At 40.3% G+C, this 19,777-nt stretch overlaps 1 protein-coding gene across 2 annotated transcripts in view; it reads right to left on the bottom strand.

Annotated features, from left to right (window-relative positions):
- The window catches only part of SLC9A9 (solute carrier family 9 member A9), a 540,019-nt gene that overhangs the window by 96,636 nt on the left and 423,606 nt on the right, over window positions 1–19,777 (bottom strand). For both annotated transcript variants that reach the window (XM_028505205.2, XM_036017879.1), the window contains 2 exons: window positions 17,581–17,632; window positions 60–139 (listed from right to left, as the gene is read on the bottom strand). In XM_028505205.2, the coding sequence (XP_028361006.1) occupies window positions 60–139; window positions 17,581–17,632 (132 nt within the window). The remainder of the gene's footprint in view (window positions 1–59; window positions 140–17,580; window positions 17,633–19,777) is intronic.

Raw genomic sequence — 19,777 nt, forward strand, 5'->3', positions numbered from 1 at the left:
GTATAAGTGAATCTCTGCCCTGTTGCAGGACCTGGGGGACCATTGTTCTCAAAGGATACTTATGGTCGAAGGTGTACCACATTCTGAAGAGCCATGCACTCTCTGTTTTTGTTGTGCTTTTATTCAGGTTATTTGCCTCCTGGGGAGAGACAATAGAAAAAGACATTGAATGAATAGTTAATATAAAATATTAATATGTAATATCAGCATTAATATACAATATATATTTTCACCCTAAAAATACATGTCAAAGCAAATTAAATTTAACTACATTAAAAAAAGACTTTCTAGGTATAGGCGATTCCATCTAAATGGCAAAGCAGCTGTCATGCAAATTAGCTCAGAGATTGTGCCATCTGGCTTAGACTCTTACGGTGCAATTCAACATTTACTTTTCTTAATAATTCCTGTTTTATTAAACAGCTAAGAAATGCCACTTTTGACATCAAATAAAAATGATATTTCTGTCAGATTGCTGTTGTGGGAATTTTGCAGTTTACTTCTGTCAGATTTGGATGGTATTTATTTATGTCTTACCAAAAGGTCAAGACTAAAGAGATAATAACAGCCTAATAATTTTTCAACTACTTTTCATTTAATTTCTTTTTGATAGGTTTCTACCAAATGCTAGGGTTAGTTTTTATTTTTTTTCCTGCTTCAAAACAGATATTCCTATAGGCATCCTATAATGTGCTTGTCTCATTTAATTTTTTTTTTTCCAAAAGGGTCACAGGGAGAGGGAGGAAGAAAAGGAATTAAAGGCAAAAGAGAGTGCATTTGGTGGGTGTTTATGTGAGAGTAGCAGATGAAAATGTCAGAAAAAGGAAAAAAAAGGTGACTAGTTTTTGTGAACTTTAGAGACAGAGGGTAATGAACATCACAGTGTGGTAACGAGGAGATTCAGTGGCATTTTTACTTCTTTTGCATATCCCATTTTACATATTAAGATAATTCCAGGCTTCGATCAGTTATAATTATCCTCATCATTAAAAACATTTATATCTTAACTGGACTTCATTGCTTTGTTTGGGCCCACAGAGTCCATCCCCAAATTGTTTCATGAGTTCACAGTCCAGTAAATGATGTGAACATTGTCAAGAAATCATGACCCATGGAAGACAATGGCAACCCACCGGCTGCTCCAAAGCCAGCCCTTGGATGAACCCAATGTGATTTACTTTCATTTTATTTTATTTACTTTTTGCCAGTTCCCAGAGAGTTCCATTGCTGGTTAATGATAAATAAGGAGCTGAACACAATGGGCCGCATTCTGCTCTCTGAGACATGTGGATAGGCAGATGCTACAGTTCTGTTCCTCCAAATGAAATGGGATATAAGACAGCAAAATGTAGTTCCTTTCTAGTCAGCCGTTTATCCTTTGTCTGAAGTGGTTGAAGCAGAGACTCACAATAAAATTAAGATCTGATTTCAAACCTTGTAGTTTCCCAAAGAGTGTTCCCTAGTAGCCACTATTCTACATAATAGTGATGGAAATTCTGTGCCAATCATTCAGAAAAGGATAGATAAAGCTGTGTTGAGCAGGTTTCTTTTTTTTAAATATATTTTATTGATTATGCTATTACGGTTGTCCCATTTCCCCCTTCACTCCCCTCCACCCTGCACCCCCTCTCCCACCCATGTTCCCCCCTTTAGTCCATGTCCATGTGTCATACTTATGAGTTCTTTAGCTTCTACATTTCCCGTACTATTCTTGCCCTCCCCCTATCTATTTTCAACCTACATTCTATGCTACTTATTCTCTATACCTTTTCCCCCTCTCTCCTCCTCCCCCCCCTACTGCTACCCCCCCATGTGCCCTCCCCATTTCTGTGGTTCTGTTCCTATTCTAGTTGTTTACTTAGTTTCTTTTGGTTTTGCTTTAGGTGTGGTTGTTAATAATTGTGAGTTTGCTGTCCTTTTACTATACATGTTTTTTCTTTATCTTCTTTTCTTAGATAAGTCCCTTTAGCATTTCATAAAGTAAGGGCTTGGTGATGATGAACTCCTTTAATTTGACCTTATCTGAAAAGCACTTTATCTTCTCTTCCATTCTAAATGAGAGCTTTGCTGGATAGAGCAATCTGGGATGTAGGTCCTTGTCTTTCATGACTTGGAATATTTCTTTCCAGCCCCTTCTTGCCTGTAAGGTCTCTTTTGAGAAATCAGCTGACAGTCTGATGGGAACTCCTTTGTAGGTTACTGTCCCCTTATCTCTTGCTGCTTCTAGGATTCTCTCCTTCGTTTTTACCTTGGCTAATGTACTTACGATGTGCCTTGGTGTGTTTCTTCTTGGGTCCAACTTCTTTGGGGCGCTCTCTGCTCCTTGGATTTCTTGGAAGACTGTTCCCTTTGCCAGTTTGGGGAAGTTCTCCTTTATTATTTGTTCAAATAACTTTTCCACTTGTTGGTCCTCCCCTTCTGGTACCCCTATAATTCGGATGTTGGAACGTTTAAAGGTGTCCTCGATGGTCTTAAGCTTTTCTTCGATTTTTTGAATTCTTATTTCATCATGCTTTCCTGCTTGGTTGATTCTGTCTTCCTTCTGGTCCACTGTATTGTTTTGAGACTCAGATTCCTTCCTTTCACTATTGGCTCTCCTCCGTGTATCTTCCTGCATCTCTTTTATGGTAACCTGCATTTTTTCATGTAATTTGCATCCAAAATCAACCAATTCCATGAGCTTCCTGATCACCAGTGTTTTGAACTATGCATCTGATAGATTGGCTATTTCTTGGTCACTCAAAAGGATGAGTCCTGGGGGACTGATCTGTTCTGCTGGAAACATATCTTATGTCTTTCCCTATCTCTCCTATTATTTTATTTATTTATTTTTTCTCCGGTCTGGTTGCTCTTGTTACGGTGGGGGGCAGAGCCTTAGGTGTTCACCGGGGCTGGGCGCCCCAGTCACTAGATTGTGACGTTATATGTGGGGGCAGGGGCAGGAGCGGGGACAGGAGGGATCGATGGTGACAGTTCCGTTCTCCTGGAGTCAGATACTTCCCTGGGCTTCTGGGCCGTGAGCTCTGCCCTGGTCCACAATCGCTGCCCCACTGACTCCCCCAGACACTGCTTGCGTATTCAGGGATCCCCGCTGCACCGCTGCGCTCCCGCACCCCGGATGGCTGTCCCGCCGACTTTGTGCCAAATTTCCCCCGACCTACGCGGCCGGCGACCCACGCCCGCCCGCGCCCACTTGGCTCGTAGTCCCCTACCAGTCTGGATGTACGGGTCTACTTCAACTTCTTGGCTGTCCGACTTCCATTTAGATAAATCCTCTGACAGTTCTGATATTATGACTGCAAATCATTGTTGTAAATTATTGTTCTGTTCTTGGTTGTGCGAGGAGATACGGTTCGTCCACCTATTCCTCCATCTTGCCGGAAGTGAGCAGGTTTCTTATATACAGAACATCTTGGGGTGTTTTATTAGTAAATGAGCATTGTAAGACTTCAAGAGGGAGCTGCTTCTCAAAGTTGGGCAGGGATCCCGACCCCCACTGTGGGGTATCTATAATCTTTTCATAGACATTCAGGTCCCACAGATTTGTTTTCTGATAGACTCTGAGTGCCATGCATTTTTTAAAATTTTATTTATTTACTTTTAGAGAGAGGGGAAGGGAAGGAGAAAGAGAAGGAGAGAAACATCAATGTGTGGTTGCCTCTTGTTCACCCCTTGCTGGGGACCTGGCCTGCAACCCAGGCATGTGCCCTGACTAGGAATCAAACCAGCGACCCTTTGGTTTGCAGGCCCACACTCAATCCACTGAGCCACACCAGCCAAGGGACATGCATTCTTATCTAGAGTTAGAATTTATTCATAATTCATCATTTTCTCCCAAAAAAGGAAACTGAAGTACCTGGTTCAATTCCATCCTTCCCTGAACCTTTATTTATTTCTACCTCAAAAAAAGGCATCATACTTGCAAAATCACTGCTGGTCATAGTACTTTCAACATCTTGCATCATCTCCAAGTTGTTTCTAGTCACCATTTTCCCAGCAGACACAGCACATTGGCACTCAGCCAGCAGACTTAGGTAAAACTATTTACCCTCAACTCAGCTAGTTATAAAAGCTCTGGGCCAGCAATGGAGTGTGGAGTGTGGATCTCTCCGCCCCCCCCTCGCCCCCCCGCCCCCCCCCCACAACAAAAAGAACTTACAGAATTTTATCTATCACCAGGCACCGGTAATTTTTGATAGCTGATAATATCTAGGGATGACAGATAGTTACTGAAGAAAACTGATAGAAAGGAGTGTGAGCAGATTCCTGTCTTTTGTTAGGTTGTTCATTTTCAAGTAAAGGTGGGCCATGCAGTGCTCAGGTCGGCTGGCAGCCAAGGGCCCAGAACTCAGAGCACCTAGTCTGCAGCAGCCCTGCTGAGTCCTGTTTGCAGCTGTGACAGTTCCCAGCTTTTGAAAGCCCAGCCATTGAATGCTAGTCACATTAGCCAGTCATTAACTTTTTCAGTCAATATTTTTCAGTTTTCACAACAATCCATGAAGGTAGGTCATGTTATACTTATTTTACTAGTGAGGACCTAGAAAAAATCTGAGACGTGAAGAGATGAGCCCAAAGTCACATGCAAAAGACAGAGTTGGAACCGGAAAGCAGGACTGCTGGGCTACAAAGGTGGTGTTCTCTCTGCTAGTGTCTCACTCGGCCTCTGAACCTGGGAAAGCACAGGAATTGTGCAGTCTGCTACTTGGGCTGCCGTGTTATTGTCTGTAAAATGGGTGGAAAAAACTGAACTGGCTGTCTCTAAGGTCCTAATCATATGAAAATACTATATTTTATTAATGAAAAGAATAACAATAAAGGCTAACACTTGTTGAACATACCATGTGCCAGACACTATTCTAAAGGCTTTTCATACAGCAACTCTTAATTCTTATAACAATTAATGAAGTACGTTCTATTGTTATTCTTACTTTATAGATGAAGAAAATGAGGCAACTGAGGGCACAGAGCAGTTGGGGCCCTCATCTAGGTGGGGCCTCTGGGTATAAGTGGGGAGCAAACTGGGACAAAGGGGCATTTGAACAAGGAGCTAAGTTCAGGACCTTGGAGTGCTCATGGAAGCCGAGATAGAGCAGCTTCATATACCCCAAAACTTCATGAAAATGCATGGTTCCCCTCTGTGTCAGGAGTGTCCTGGCTTCCTAGATACTAGTTTCATGGTTTCTCAGGTATTAGAAACCCTCCCTGCCTCTTTTCCCGTCTCCATTCCATTCCATTCCATTCCATTCCATTCTTTTCATTTTATTTTATTTTATTTTATTTTCTAAGTTGAGTTTGACATAACTCAGAAGCACTCCTGAAAGGGCTTAAACTCTATTTCTGGCAAAACTTCCAGGGTAGGTTTTTGTCAGTTGATGAGAAAAACATATATTAGCTAACATTCTGGAAAAATGTTAACAAATATAATCTATTTTTCAACTGTTATCTTACTTGGGAGACTGGAGATGCTATTCACTTTACTACTTTGTGGAGAAATAAACTGGGTCCCAATTAGAATACAACACCCAGCACGTTTTCCCAGGTGAGGGAGATACCACTGATGATTCAGCCTTGACTTTCCTGCTGATCCTAGAAAAAAATTTTGAGTGAATATCTTAAATATCTGTTGGCTCAGTTCTGGATCCATTCATTTATATCTCTGAAGTTATTGATGACTTAATAACTTGGTTATGAAAGGCCATCAATAAATGAGTAGAAATAAATGAGTTAGTCTAGTGTGTGCTCTGCTTGTGCACTGGGGGTTGAAGATAAATGTGCCAAGGGAAGGCCAGCCTTTGCAGTCACCCTGGAACAGGGATCTGATGAGGCAGCACAAAGGGCAAGCCACTGGGAAGGCATGGGTGGGCAGACAGCAGCAGGTAGCATCAATTTACCTGGCTTATTCTGAAGCAGAGATCAGCTCACACCCCAAGGACAATGGATGTGAGCAGTCATCAGAAGTAGAATCTGGAACTTGGTGGTACTTTTTTTATCACTAGAAATGTTTCCTCTTTTTTGAGTTCCTTTATCCAAAGGAAAAGTAGCATGCATGTTGAAACAAACATGGGATCCAGAAACTGAAGACCAAGATTTGAGTTCTGACTCTCTCTGTTTACTGTTTAATAACAAAACACCAACTCTTAGCCTTGTGTTTCACAGCTGTAAATGGGAACTAGAAATCTCTAGCACTAAATCCCAATATTTATTTGCCCTCGATACCTCTAGAAGACAGAGTGTTTGATATATGTGAAATTCTGTTTCCTCTGCTTCTGGGAAAATTTTAAAAGTGCCTGGGGCATTTGATACCTTTCTTTTTTCTCCTTAAACAAGGGAAGAGACCAAAGGTTTGGAAGTGACTGAATACAGGAGGGACTAAGTAGTTGTCTTTTAAGTGACCTCCTCACCCTTAGCAACACCCCAGAGTGAGAGCAACAGAAAATGATAATGGTATTCTTTGTTTTAGGCTTATATGGACTCCTGAGAGAAAGAAAACAAAAGGCTCCAGCCAGAAATCTGTGAAAACAAGACATTGTTGTATTAACCTCAATGAAAAACAACTAAGCAAATGTAAATATATTCCTCTATCAATATCCAAATGTGAGGCCTTTCCTAAATGAACTGGATGAACTCTGCTCTGGGATAATCATGTGGGATCACTCCTCATTTCAGGAGGATTCAATGGTTTAAGAGAGAGAAGAGATTTTCCTTTGTACTTCTCAAGATTTTATATTCAATATTAATGTCAATGTGAGTTGTATGGAATCATAACAAAGACAAATAATTATCATAACAAATCTGTGGAGCTTCTTATGAGCACCAAAATGTTGTTCAAGTAGTGCCTGTGAGTGGGATTTGATGGCAATATTTTGTGCTTCAAACTTCCCCCAGTTTAAAATTATTTATGAAATAATTTTCAAGCTGATTGTCTTGGTTTTGTAATTACCAAGGGGAAGAACAGATTCTATGTCCCTACAGGGAAATATTACTGGCTTCTGAAGAGGTAGCATAATATAATTGAGGGCCAATAGGATTTTTTTTTTCAAATTTAAATTTTGAAAGGTAAATCATTAATTCTTGGCCTCCACATAGAAAGTATTCCGTACAAATATTTTCCTTCCCCATGCGATGCTAAATTCATAAGTATTCCCAAGAAAATCTAATCAGAAAATGCATGCTCAGGGAGACAACTACTTATGGACAGGTGAAACTGTCACCACGACATACAGGCATCACAGACATACCACCAGATGGGTTAAACTCATGGTTTAGCTAAAAGAAAGGGCCTGGTTCAAATAACTTTGTCCAAATAGAAGATCCAAATTAAGCCCAGGGAAAAGTATTTGGTTCAGATGAATATAATACTGACGTAGTTTTAAAGTGTATATCCATATGTTCTTTGGAAATTTTTCCTTTAAAAGATGGAGACTTCTCCTTCCCATTGTGTGTGGACTGTACTAAGTAACTCATTTTTAGTCAATAGAACGGGACAGAAGTGATGCTGTGTTCTATCCAAGACTTGGTCATAAAAAGGCATCGTGGCTTTCTCCTTGCCATCTCTCTTGGACCACATGAGAGAAGTCAGCTGCCATGTTTTGAGGACACTCCTGTAGCTCTATGGTGAGGAACTGAGTTGCCTTGCCAATAGCCAGCAAAAGAGCTGAGGCCTCCTGCCAACATGGAGTGGAGCCTCCTGCCCTGGTCAAGCCTTCATAGGGCTGCAGCTCTAGTTGACATCCTGATTGCAACCTCATGAAAGACACTGCATCAGAAACATGCTAAGTTGTTTTCAGATTCCTGACCCATAGAAACTGTGAGATAATAAATGTTTGTTGTTTTAAGCCAGTAAATTTTTGGATAAATTTTATGTAGTGAGAGGGAGCTAATACAATGATAAATTGGAATCATAAGTTCTAGATATAAAAAGCATTGGAGTAGAGTTGGGAAAAGATACTAAATAAGATAAATAAGAGTTATGAGGAGGCATAACTCTTTGTAGTTTACAAAGTATATTCATGAAAGTAATGTATATACAGATAAGTTAAATAACTTGCTCAAGGACACATAGTGAAAAGAGGTTGAATGTGAACTCAGACAATCCGGTTCCAGAACTTCTACTCTTAACTGGTATTCATCCATCCACCCATCCATCCACCCATCCATCCATCCACCCATCCACTGATACAAACATACAACACATCCATACCAAGCATTAATCTAGATACAAGGAGGATGCAGCAGTTACCAATTCCAAGTTTTTATCCTCAAAGAGCTTACACTGTAATCGATACAATGATAATACAAAGGTAAACAACTACCTACCATAAGTTCAGAGAATAACAACAGCAGGTAAGGGGATGGGAGAACAATGAAGGAGAAGTTATGGGCAGGTCAGGGCAGGACACTCTGAGAACGTGGCATCTGGTCAGAAGCCTGAATGATGTGCAGAAGAGAGCCATGTGGGATCTAGGGAAAAAATGGTCCAGGAAGGTGGTTCTGCAGAGCATGAAGGCCCTGGAGTCACAATGTGACAGTGTGCCTCCCAGGGAGCAGAAAAGCCAGTGTGGTTAGAGCAGAGAGAGCAAAGTGGAAATGGATGGAGGCAAAGTAGGAGAGACAGAGAGGGGCCATAGCGTTGGCTTGGGTGATGAGCTTGGTTTCATTCTACATGTGATGGAAGCTTTCGAACTTGGAAGTAATAAAACAACCATTTTTTAAAACTAGTTTTTCTCCTATTTCCACTATTTCTGCCTATTGTTACGATGAGCTTAATTTTCATATTTTCTCACATAATTTTATTTTTAATTATTTATTTTTTTATCCTCACCTGGGGACATTTCTTCATTGTTTTCAGAGAGAGATGAAGGGAGAGGGAGAGAAAGTTCAGTGCCAGGGAGAAGCATTGATTAGCTGTCTCCTGGACCAAGGGTAAAACCTGCAACACAGGCACATGTCCCAACAAGGAATCGAACCTACAACCCTTTGGTTGCAGAATGATGCTCCAACTAACTCAGCTGCACAGTCCAGAGCCATAACTTTATTTTATTTTTTTACCACTAAGCTTGTTCCTCTATGGGCTCTCTTAATGCTAACTTCCAAATTTATTTTCGGTTGTCATTTATGCTCCTGTGTCACCTGGGTGGAACAGTTCTGGTCACTGTAGCTCAGAAAAGTCAGAGCAGAGCTGAGAGAGGTTCAGAGAAGGGCCACTTCAATAACTAAGCCAGGGATAATGAAAGGACTGGGACTTCTCCCGTAGAGACCTCAGTAAGAAGGGACATAGCAAAGGGTCTGTAAAAAAAAGGCAGGGTGTGAGCAAGGTGAATGAAGATTTGTTTACTAATTCCCAGAAAACCTTCACCTGGAGTACTCTTAGAACTTGAAAGAGCTCATGTGGGAAAGAATAAAAGCATTTGTTCTCTGCACAATTGATACTTATTACTCATAGTCATCTAGAGTTCCAAGGACTGGAAATATAAGTACCTTCACAAGGGGAAGAGATTAATGAACTGGTGGTTGGGTCTCCTGGTTATTAAATAAAATTTCACTTTGCCTTGTGAATATTTCAAATATTCCTAATTAACTTATAGAAAACAGAATAAAGGTTCTCACATATGCATCCCCCATACTTAACAACTATTCACATTTTTCCATACTTGCTCCTGTGCTGTTGGAGTTGGCCTCATAGAATGTAAATTCCATGCTACGCCCCTACAAATATTTCAAAACTGAATATATACTAGGCTCTAAAACTGATCTCACCCAGATGTGGGTTTTTTATATTATTGTAACTAATAGTATTTTGAGAAAAATATAATGAATATTTCAGAGCAAACATCTTGGGTTCTCTTTAGGACAACATTAAATTTATTTTGGCTATACTTAACTTATGACTTATACAGCCAAATTGTTACTATTTAGGATGAAATTCCATACATCGGTTTTTATCTTACCTGCATATTCTACAGTTACAAACTCTAGAAAGCAGAAATAATAATGAGGAAGAATAAGTAGAGGAGGAGAATAAGCAGAGGAAAGGTGCACTTTAGTGGGCACCTTTCATACATCAGGTGCAATATGTAAGATCACACTTAATCTTAACCTTGACCAATCAGGATATCTATTATGACCCCTATTTTATAAATGATGAAATTAAAGTTCAAAGAATTAAAGTAAATTTCTCGAGATAACAACAGCAGCAAAAGTTTCCAGCCACTTCAGCAACACCCAAACTCCAGTCGCTAGTTCCCCAACCCAGTGAGCCTGCTGCTCTCTGCTTGGACTGTCTACCTCCTCTCACTGCAGTTGGGAAAGGGCCTCCAGACAAGAAGGACCAGAAGAGCATAGGCTCACCTCACTTGTTTTCTTTCTCTCCAGGACCATAATTCTTCATTGTTATCCAGTACATGAATTACTTTAAGTTTGTTTGTGTTTTTCCATCTGAAGTGGGTTGCATGTAGGCAGCATGTGTGTGGGTCTTGTCTTCATTCAGCTACCTGTGTCTTTTGATTTGAGCATTTAATCCACTTACATTTAAAGTGATTATTGATAAGTATGTAGTTATTGTCATTGTATTATTCATATTTTAAATTTTTTCTTCTTATTAAAGTTGTCCCCGTAATATTTCTTATAGTGTTGGTTTGGTGGTATTGATGTATTTGTGATACCAGTTATTTTACCATGGGAAGCCATTATATATTTTGAAAATAGTTTTGTAGGGGAAACTATTGTTTTGTTTTCAGATAAATACACTGTGCTATACACAGTTGATCCTTCAACAATATTGCTTAAACTGTGTAGGTCCATTTACACAGATTGTTTATTTTTATTTTACATAATATTTTAAACTATAGTTGACATGCAATATTATAGTCATTTCATATGGATGACATTCTAATTAGACATTTACATACCTAGAAAGTGATTACTTCAATAAGTCTAGTACCCATCTGACACTATACATAGTTATTATAATATTATTGACCAAATTCCCTAAGCTGTACTTTACATTCCTGTGACTACTTTTACAACTGTCAATATACACATCTTAACCCCTTCCTTTTTTTTTATCTAGATCTCCATCTCCCTCCCAACTGGCAATCATCAAATTGTTCTCTGTATTTATGAGTTTTTTTCCTGTTTGTTTGTTCATTACTTTATTTTTTATAGTCCACATATAAGTGGAATCATATGCTATTTGTCATTCTCTTTCTGACCTATTCCACTTAGCATAATGCATTCTGGGTCCACCCATGCTGTCACAAATGGCAAATTTTATTCTTTTTTATGGTTGAGTAATATTTCATTGTATATATGTACCACCTCTTCTTTATCCATTCATTTATCAACTAGACACTTAGGTTGCTTCCATATCTTGGATATTGTAAATAATGGTGCAGTGAACATAGGGATATACTTGTCTTTCTGAAGTGTTTTGTGTTTCTTTGGATAAATACCAAGAACTAGAATTGCTGGGTCCTTCTTTGTCTCCTGTCATAGCATTGGTTTCAAAATCTATTTTGTCTGGTATAAGTTTTGCTACCCCAGATTTTTTTCATTTCCATGTGCACAAAATATCTTTTTCCATCTCTTTCCTTTCAGTCTCTGTGTGTCTTTAAATCTGAAGTAGGTCTCTTGTAGACAGCATATATACAGGTCTTGTTTTATCTATTCAGCCACCTTATATCTTTTGATTGAAGCATTTAATCCATCTACAAAAATAACTACATTTAAAGTAATTATTGAAAGTTATTGCCATTTTATTATAGTTTTTATACTTTTTTCTTCTTAAAGAATCCCTTTAACATTTCTTATAATAATAGTGGTTTGGTGCTGATAAACTCTTTTAGCTTTTTCTTGTCTGAAAAGCTCTTTATTTCTCCTTTGATTTTAAATTATAGCCTTGCTGGGCTGAGTAATCTTGGTCGCAGGTCCTTGCTTTTCATCATTTTGAATATTTCATGCCAATCCCTTCTGGCCTGCAAAGTTTTTGCTGAGAAATCATCTGATAGTGTTATGGGAACCTCCATGTAGGTAACTAACTGCTTTTTTCTTGTTGCCTTTAAGATTCTCCCTTTATCTTAACCTTTAGTATTTTAATTATGATGTATGTTGGTATGAGTGTCTTTGAGTTCATCTTGTTTAAGATTCTCTGAACTTCCTAGGCTTGTATGTCTATTTCCTTTACCAGGTTAGGAAAGTTTTCTGTCATTATAATTTCAAATAGTTTTTCAATTCCTTTCTCTCTCTTTTTCTTCTTCTGTTACCCTTGTGATGTGAATATTGGTATACTTAATGTTATCTCAGAGGCTCCTTAAAGTATCCTCATTTGAGGGGGGGATTGTTTGTTTTGCTGTTCTGATTGGGTGTTTTCTGTTACTTTGTTTTCCAAATTGCTGATTTGATCCTCTGCTTTCTCTATTGTTGATTCCCTCTAGTGTATTATTCATTTCTGACTGGTTCTTTTTTATGTTTTCCATCTTCATTGTTATGTTTCTTATCTCTTTTTAAAGTTCTCACTGAGTTCATTTACTTTTCCCTTAAGTTCACTGAGCATCCTTTTAACCAGTGGCTTGAACTTTGCATCTAGTAGATTGCTTGTCTCCATTTTGTTTAGTTCTTTTTCTAGAGTTTTGTTCTATTCTTTTATTTGGGACATCTTTCTACATCTCCTCATTTTGGATGACTCCTTGTGTTTGTTTCTATGTATTATGTGTATCTGCTATGTCTCTTGGTCTTGGTAGAATACCCTTATATAGTGTGTGTCCTGTGGGGCCCAGTGGTACATTCTCCCTTGTCACCTGAGTCAGGTATTCCAGGTGTGTTACTTGTGTAGGCTGTGTGAACCCTCCTGTGTAGTTAAGCCTTGAATGCTGTTGCCACATCAGTGGGTGGGACTGACCCTCAGCCTGATTACTATGAGAATTGGCCATGACCACAGCATATGAGCTGCTGTGGGCCTTGGGGGACTGACCCCATGGGTCTGGATTCACTTTAGCATTATTCTATTGTCTGCTGAGTCTACCCTTTGGGTGTCTTGTTTTTAGAGGTGGTTGAATGGTGCTCTGGTGTGGTATAAAGATAGCCACCAGGTATGTAAATTCTGGGGACTCTTGGGAGGGGTTCTAGTGCAGGCTGAGGTCAGCTACTGCCTGTGCCTAGCCTGGGGCCACTTGATATAAGTTACAAAGAATGTTGCTACTTGTGCTGGGCTTGGAGATGCCTAGTAGAAACTAAGGTGTAATCTGAAGTTGGCTGAACTAGTGCTGGGATTGAAGCCACCTAGCAAGAAGTACTGGGCATGCTGAGGCCAGATGATGCTTATTTGGTGTTTGTAAACCTTTGAGAGATTTTAGAAATTCTACAGTATGAGCCAAGACAGGCCCTTCATATGGAAAAGCATGGTGGAAACAGCTTGAGTGGGCCAAAAAGCTGAGTAGAGTGAGGTCTCAGGGAATCACCAGGGTGGGCAGAACAGTGTAAGTCAGATTGATGGAGTCTCATATATCACCTTGCTGCCAGCTTTTTGGGCAGGGAGCTCAGCAAAGGAAAAATGGCTCCTGCCAACACTTCTGTCTGGGAGAGAGCTGTCCCTTTAGACATTGCTCCAAAGCCAGCCAATTCAGTTCCTTCCTATATGTCCCTAGTGCTTTTGAGCTGCTGCCTCAGTATTGGGGCTCAGAGCAAGTGAGTCTTAGTGAATCTATGCATAGTCTCTTAGGAGGAACTGTCTGGGACTCCAGAAGCCTCTGTCTTATTCAGCCGCAATCCTGGATGATTTTTATAGCCAGATGTTATGGGGACTTCTCCTTCCAGCACTGGAGCCCTAGGCTAGAAAGCCTGGTATGGGGCTTGAACTCCTTGCTCTGCAGAGGGGACCCCTGCAGCTGAGATATCCCTATTAATTTTCATCAGCCACACATGGGTGTGGGACCAGCCTGTTCTCATCTCCACCTCTTCTATCAGTCTTCACCTGCCTTCTTCTTTATATCCTTAGTCACAGGACTTTTGTTCAGCTAGATTTCTGGTCCTTATCTGTGATGGTTGTTCTGTAGTTTAGTTATAATTTTGATGTGGTCATGGGAGGAGGCAAGAACAGTATTTACCTGTTCTACTATCTTTACTGAAAGTCCTATGCAGATGTTTTCAGTAAATATTACAAACATATTTTCTCATTGTTATGATATCCTTAATAATATTTTCTTCTCTCTGTTTAATTTATTGTAAGAATACAGTATATAATCCACATAACATACAAAATATGTGTTAATTGATTGTTTATGTTATGAGTTAAGGCTTCTGATGAACTGTATTAGTACAGTTGGTCCTTGAAAAATGTGGGTGTTTAGGGACATTGAACCCCTATGTAATAAAAAATCCATGTATAACATTTGACTCCCCCAAAAGTTAACTACTAAGTTTAACTGCCTATAAATTAGTTCATCATTTTATCTTTTTATATACAATCTGCAATTTGTAACATGGGATACTGGAACTAGGGTAATTTTTGATATACTTTTAAGGGGGAAATATGTAACTATGTACAAAATTACATTTGAAATATGATAATAGTCTGCATGCAGGATTACCTTGGAAAGTGAGGAATTAATGTATTTAAGGTGCTTAGAACAGTGTTAACAACAATATTGGTATCTAACACATATTAGGATGATCGGGAAAAATGGCAAAAGGGAAAAAGAGGAGTAATATTAGCAGCCCTTCTTGGATAGCAGGAATTTTCATTGAAAGATTAAAAGCAGGTATGATGCTCCAGTGAGTCACCTTCTCTGCAATGCTGTGCTCCCAAAGACACAGAATCAATTCAGAACCAATTACCAGGAAAACTTCCTCTGGGGCAAGGGGGAGGGTCCTGAGGTTTGTGTGTGTGTGTGTTTTAATTTAAGAGACAGAATTTACAACTGCAATTTTTCAAAGTAGCATATTTATGTAGAGTGTGTATTAAAGTTTAATAGCCGAGTATGGAACATGGTTTCTAAAGCTTCTGGGCCAGATACAAGTAAGAATGCAATACCATTCACACTCTAAAGATGTTACAAGGCAAAAAGAAAAATTGTGATGTTGCTAGTTAGTCACAGCTACAAGTTCATATTTCCTTAAGGCTTTTTAAAAAACTTTTCATAAATAAAGAAAATTTTTCTTCAAAAATATGTTTATTATTGATTTTGAGAGTGCATGATCAATAATTGCCATAACTATCTCTGAAACTTTTAGCTTTTGATAAGTAAAAATAATGCCTTTTTTAAATAGAGGTTGACCAGGATGAGGATTGTCCTGTTAATGCAAGCCCAGTTTAATAAATGCCAACCAAGTGGAAACACACAGCCCTCCTAAGAATTAGGGTTTATGCCCTGTCATCAGACTGAGCAATGGATGCTGATCACAAACAATGAACTGTCAGGCAAAATGAGGGCAGAGAGGTTCCTGACAGGTGGTTTGGAAAGTACCAAAACAAACTAACAAAAACTGTCTCGGGTGAGTGGCTGCTGCGTGGGTGCTGTGGTTTGTTCCTACAGCCAGGACCCACCGCTTCCTCTGTCTTGACACTGAACACAAGAATTATTCCAAGGTGTGGAGAAAACCTCTTTTTGAAAGGTAGCTACCTGGTAGCCAAACATTATCATCATTCAGAGCACTTTCAGGATGCTTCTTAAAATGAAAGTTATTTTTAAGCAGCAGTAGCTCAGTAGTAACCATGCAAATTATAATGTTAGTTAACATTTAGATAGCTCTTATCAGTCCTCTACAGCAAGCTTCAAATGAGAAACTTCTTTTAAAACACCGTGGCCTGTGAAGTTTTGTATCACCTGAGGAGAGAGTATAGTTTGCCCTCTAATGATAATAATTCAGTATATTACTGATTCTTAATCCCCCCCATTTTGGTTATCAGAAAGCGATAGCAAGTCTATAGGACCTTATGATCTAACTATTTGTGATTCCTTTTTTTCTCCTTTGATTTTGGCTTTTTGCTTCTATTAATTTTTTTACTGAATTTTAAAATTCTTTGAAAATATTTTACTCCTATTTTGTTATACATGGTGATGTAAGCTGCCTCAAAACTAATTTAATTGTTCGGTAGCTTTTATAGATAAAATTTCACTTAATTGTCAAAAACCTGGAGAAGTAGACATTATTACTATTCACCTTCTACTCTACAAAGGAATGAGACTCAAAAAACATTAGCATGAATGAGCTAAAATAAAATGCATTTAAATTGAAAAAGAAAGGAGTTAGGCTAGTAGGTAATATTATCAATAATTATATGTGATTATAAAATATAAGGCAGTTAGAGAAAGATAAAGAACCTTCTTACTCTATCTCTTTTCTTTTAGAGAAAAAGACATGAGAAGGGTAAAATTTAGATGAAAGCTTTACTTGAAAGTAGAAGAATGGGTTAGTTGACCTATATAAGATGAAAATGCTTTGTGAAAATGAGCTACCACAAGCCCTTAGTACCTGCTCATGACAGCCACCAGTGTAAGGAGATGGTTCTGATCTCCTTGTGGGGTCACCAAGCTGGCCCTAATCCCAGTGCGCCGGCACCCCACTGTGCCCAGGCCTGCAGGCCTATGTTTCCTGGGCAAAAAAGTTTCTGAATATACTACTGGCCTAGCTTTGGAGCACATGTGACAAAAATATTAAAGTATATACGAGCCAGAATCATTAACATAATTTTCCAGCCCATTCTGTAGAGCACAGGGTCCTTCTTTTGGTCTGTGTGAGCCTGGGAAGCAGCAGCACTAACCAGCTACACCACATTGATGGTACTGCAGGGAAAAACCATACATAAAAGAGATGGATCTCCTTCAAATTCAGATATGATCATGCACAATTCTTAAGCGACATTACTCACTATGCTATTTGATCATGTCTGTCTACCAGCAATTTCAGCAAAAGGTGCAACTTTTCCACACAACTGTTCAAGTACTGAGTTAAAAATGACTAATGAAAAACCGCAGTGACATGCTCTACTCTGATATCAGGTTCAAGTCCAGAGCTTAGAGAAAATACTTCTCTTCCTGGAGGGAACAACAGATTGTTCTGAAAGATTTTCCTTAAGGATTTTGAGCTTTCTGTAGATAACTATTGCTTAGCTAAGCCAGCTGCTGTGCTTTTGCAAATTTTCAATATTTCTGTGCACCCGGACCTGGTAAATGACAAGTCATATCTCAGAAACAGGTCCATTTGTTGGATGCCAGATATGCATCAGACATGCATTGAGAAAATTTTACTGTGATTAGTTAGCTAGCAAGTTACTCAGCAGGGATTTAACTCTAGGCCACCTGATTTCAAGAGTAATGTTCTTGCTCCCACAATGCAGTTTCCAGGCCTCCTGCTGCCACACAGAGGGCATAAGTGTGTGTGAGGTGTAAGCACTCCAAAGGTTATGCAGAGATTAGTGAATCCCTAAATCCCAATGGATTCTATAGTTCTCTGATTAGTTTTTTCCTGCAGAGGTAGCTCCCTTTAGAACAAGCCTCTTGGCCACATGCTGGACTAGCATGGAACATTCCATGGAACAGAACATTTCGTATCTTTATATTCTATGTATTGGCTTCTTTGACTTGCCTGGTGTGAGGAGGGCTCTTCCTTCGGATCTTCATCCAGGTCCACACCAACTCTGTTAAAGAAAACAGAAAACTGGTAACAGTCTTGCTGTAGTTGAGACAAGACAGTCTTGTGGGTCAGATCACCTGAACCTAACACAATACAAAGCAGAGGGAAGGTATGGAAAAAAGACATCCTACCCCTCCCAGAATCAAAAGAACTTCAATTAGATCTATGGCAAAATGAGAAGTGCACACAGCTGGGCCTGCACGCAGTGGGGAGCTGGGGCCCGACAGCCGTTCTGTTGTCTTTCCCAGCAAGAGCAGGGCCTGACGGCCTGGAATAGGAGCCTCAGGAAAACACTCTGCAGCCCCCACAGCAGGGCTCCTGGAGGGAAGGCTGCTGCTGCACTCACCAACTCAACTGCTCTGGGCATGTGGGGGCCCAGGCTGGACGGACTCCCTGTAAGACAGAGAAAAACTGGGTCCTTTCTCCAGGAGCTCACAGAGGCTGCCGGTGGGGAGGGTCCAGGTCTGTGGGAACTGATGCTTATACAACTTGTTTTGGAGGGGGGCTGCTTATGAAAACTGTTTTAGAAAATAAATCACCAAAACTCACCTACTTTTAAAATCTGGAAAATGTAAAACATATTTCAAAATTCAGGAAATACATATAATATTCTAATTAGTTAACTGCCTGATGTACCTCCAAAATAAGTTTTAGTTAAAATAAATTTGTGAGTTTTTCTGCATGCTTTGATCCTCTCTTTATATGATAATCATTTTGAATTAGAGCAGGAAGCAAAGGTAGGCTTCCATCTAGCAAGATTGATCAAAATTATTGATAGCTGGGAGGCATTGCAGTACGCTGGCTTACACGCAGACACACCTGCGTGCAGTATGGCTACAGGTAAGTGCCTGCAAAGACAAGATTTCTGATCAACTTCATTTCACACAACTCTCCGTGACATTTCTCAGTGTACGTGCTACACCACTGAATATCTTCCTGAGTCTGTGTTTTGACGGGGTGTCATGAGAACGGAATCCTCCACTTTGAATTTTGCACATCTTGTGATGGAAGTCTCCAGACTAGCTTCTGGCTCAGTGAATTTCAAACCTTGTTTTTCCTCTACCACCTGCAGATTTCTGAAGCTAGGTGCTATGGGAAATGCTCATCTGTGGTTCAACCAGAGGCACTGTCCCTGCAAGCCAGTTCTGCACCAGGATGGCCAGCAGTCACTTGCCCCTGCACAGAAGGGACTCTGGGCCACACGGGCTAATCCCACTGAAAGCAAACTAAATGTATTTCCAACTCTGTTTCCCCTTAGTCATGTCCCCCATCTACCCACAACCACTCCAGGGTCATGTGACCAGGGGAGAAGTCTGTTAGAAGGGAAGCTATAGAGGACACGAACAGCACTTGACCCCAACTATAGCTAAAATATATTCTTTTTACAGAACTTACAAAAACACAAGATCATGGGAACACAATGTGGGGCTATTCCCATGCTCTTGGAAGGGCAAGAGCAAGTCAAGGGCCCTGGAGCTTAAACTTCCTTCGCTCCAGAGGGAGCCCTGCCTATCGTGAGCTGGGGTGGGGGGCAGGTTGGGGACGGCCCTGGGGGTGGGCTGCTCAGGACTGCAGCTGGTGCAGCCTGCACCAGAGCCTTTCCTGTGAGCACCACAACGTCCCCAGCTGTAGAGTCTTTCCTTCAACCAGGCCCTGTAAACACAGGCCACCCTGCAGTTCTGTCCTCTAGGTGGGGGAAGGGGAGGCAGGGTTAGAAGCCAGCAGGCAGGCAGGAGCCTGTGGAAGGAAAGCTGCAACCAGGGAGAGGCAGCCAGTGAAAATACCTGATTCTTCAAAAATGAGTGCCTCTAGGTGTTAATACCCCTTCTCTAACCCAGGGTAGGGGGGCGGGAATGAATAGCTCTTAATTTTACTCTGAACTTTTGGCCTTCAGGTAACTGGGAAGAGCCTCTGGAGGTTGACTGACCTTGATTCTCTTGGAGCAGACAGAACTATTTGATCTATGTCATTGAAGTTGGAGGGAGAGAAGGAAGGGCAGGGGTGAGGGAAGAAAGGATAAGGGCAGAAAAAGAAAAAGAAGAAGGGGAGGGAGGGGCAGTGCAAGGATAGGGAAGGGGAGGAGGGCGGAGTAGTGAAGAGAGAGGAATGGGGGAGGACAAGGAGGTGAAGGGAGGAAAGAAGGATAGAG

This window comes from Phyllostomus discolor, chromosome 2 (genome assembly GCF_004126475.2).
Source record: "Phyllostomus discolor isolate MPI-MPIP mPhyDis1 chromosome 2, mPhyDis1.pri.v3, whole genome shotgun sequence".
NCBI lineage: Eukaryota > Metazoa > Chordata > Mammalia > Chiroptera > Phyllostomidae > Phyllostomus > Phyllostomus discolor.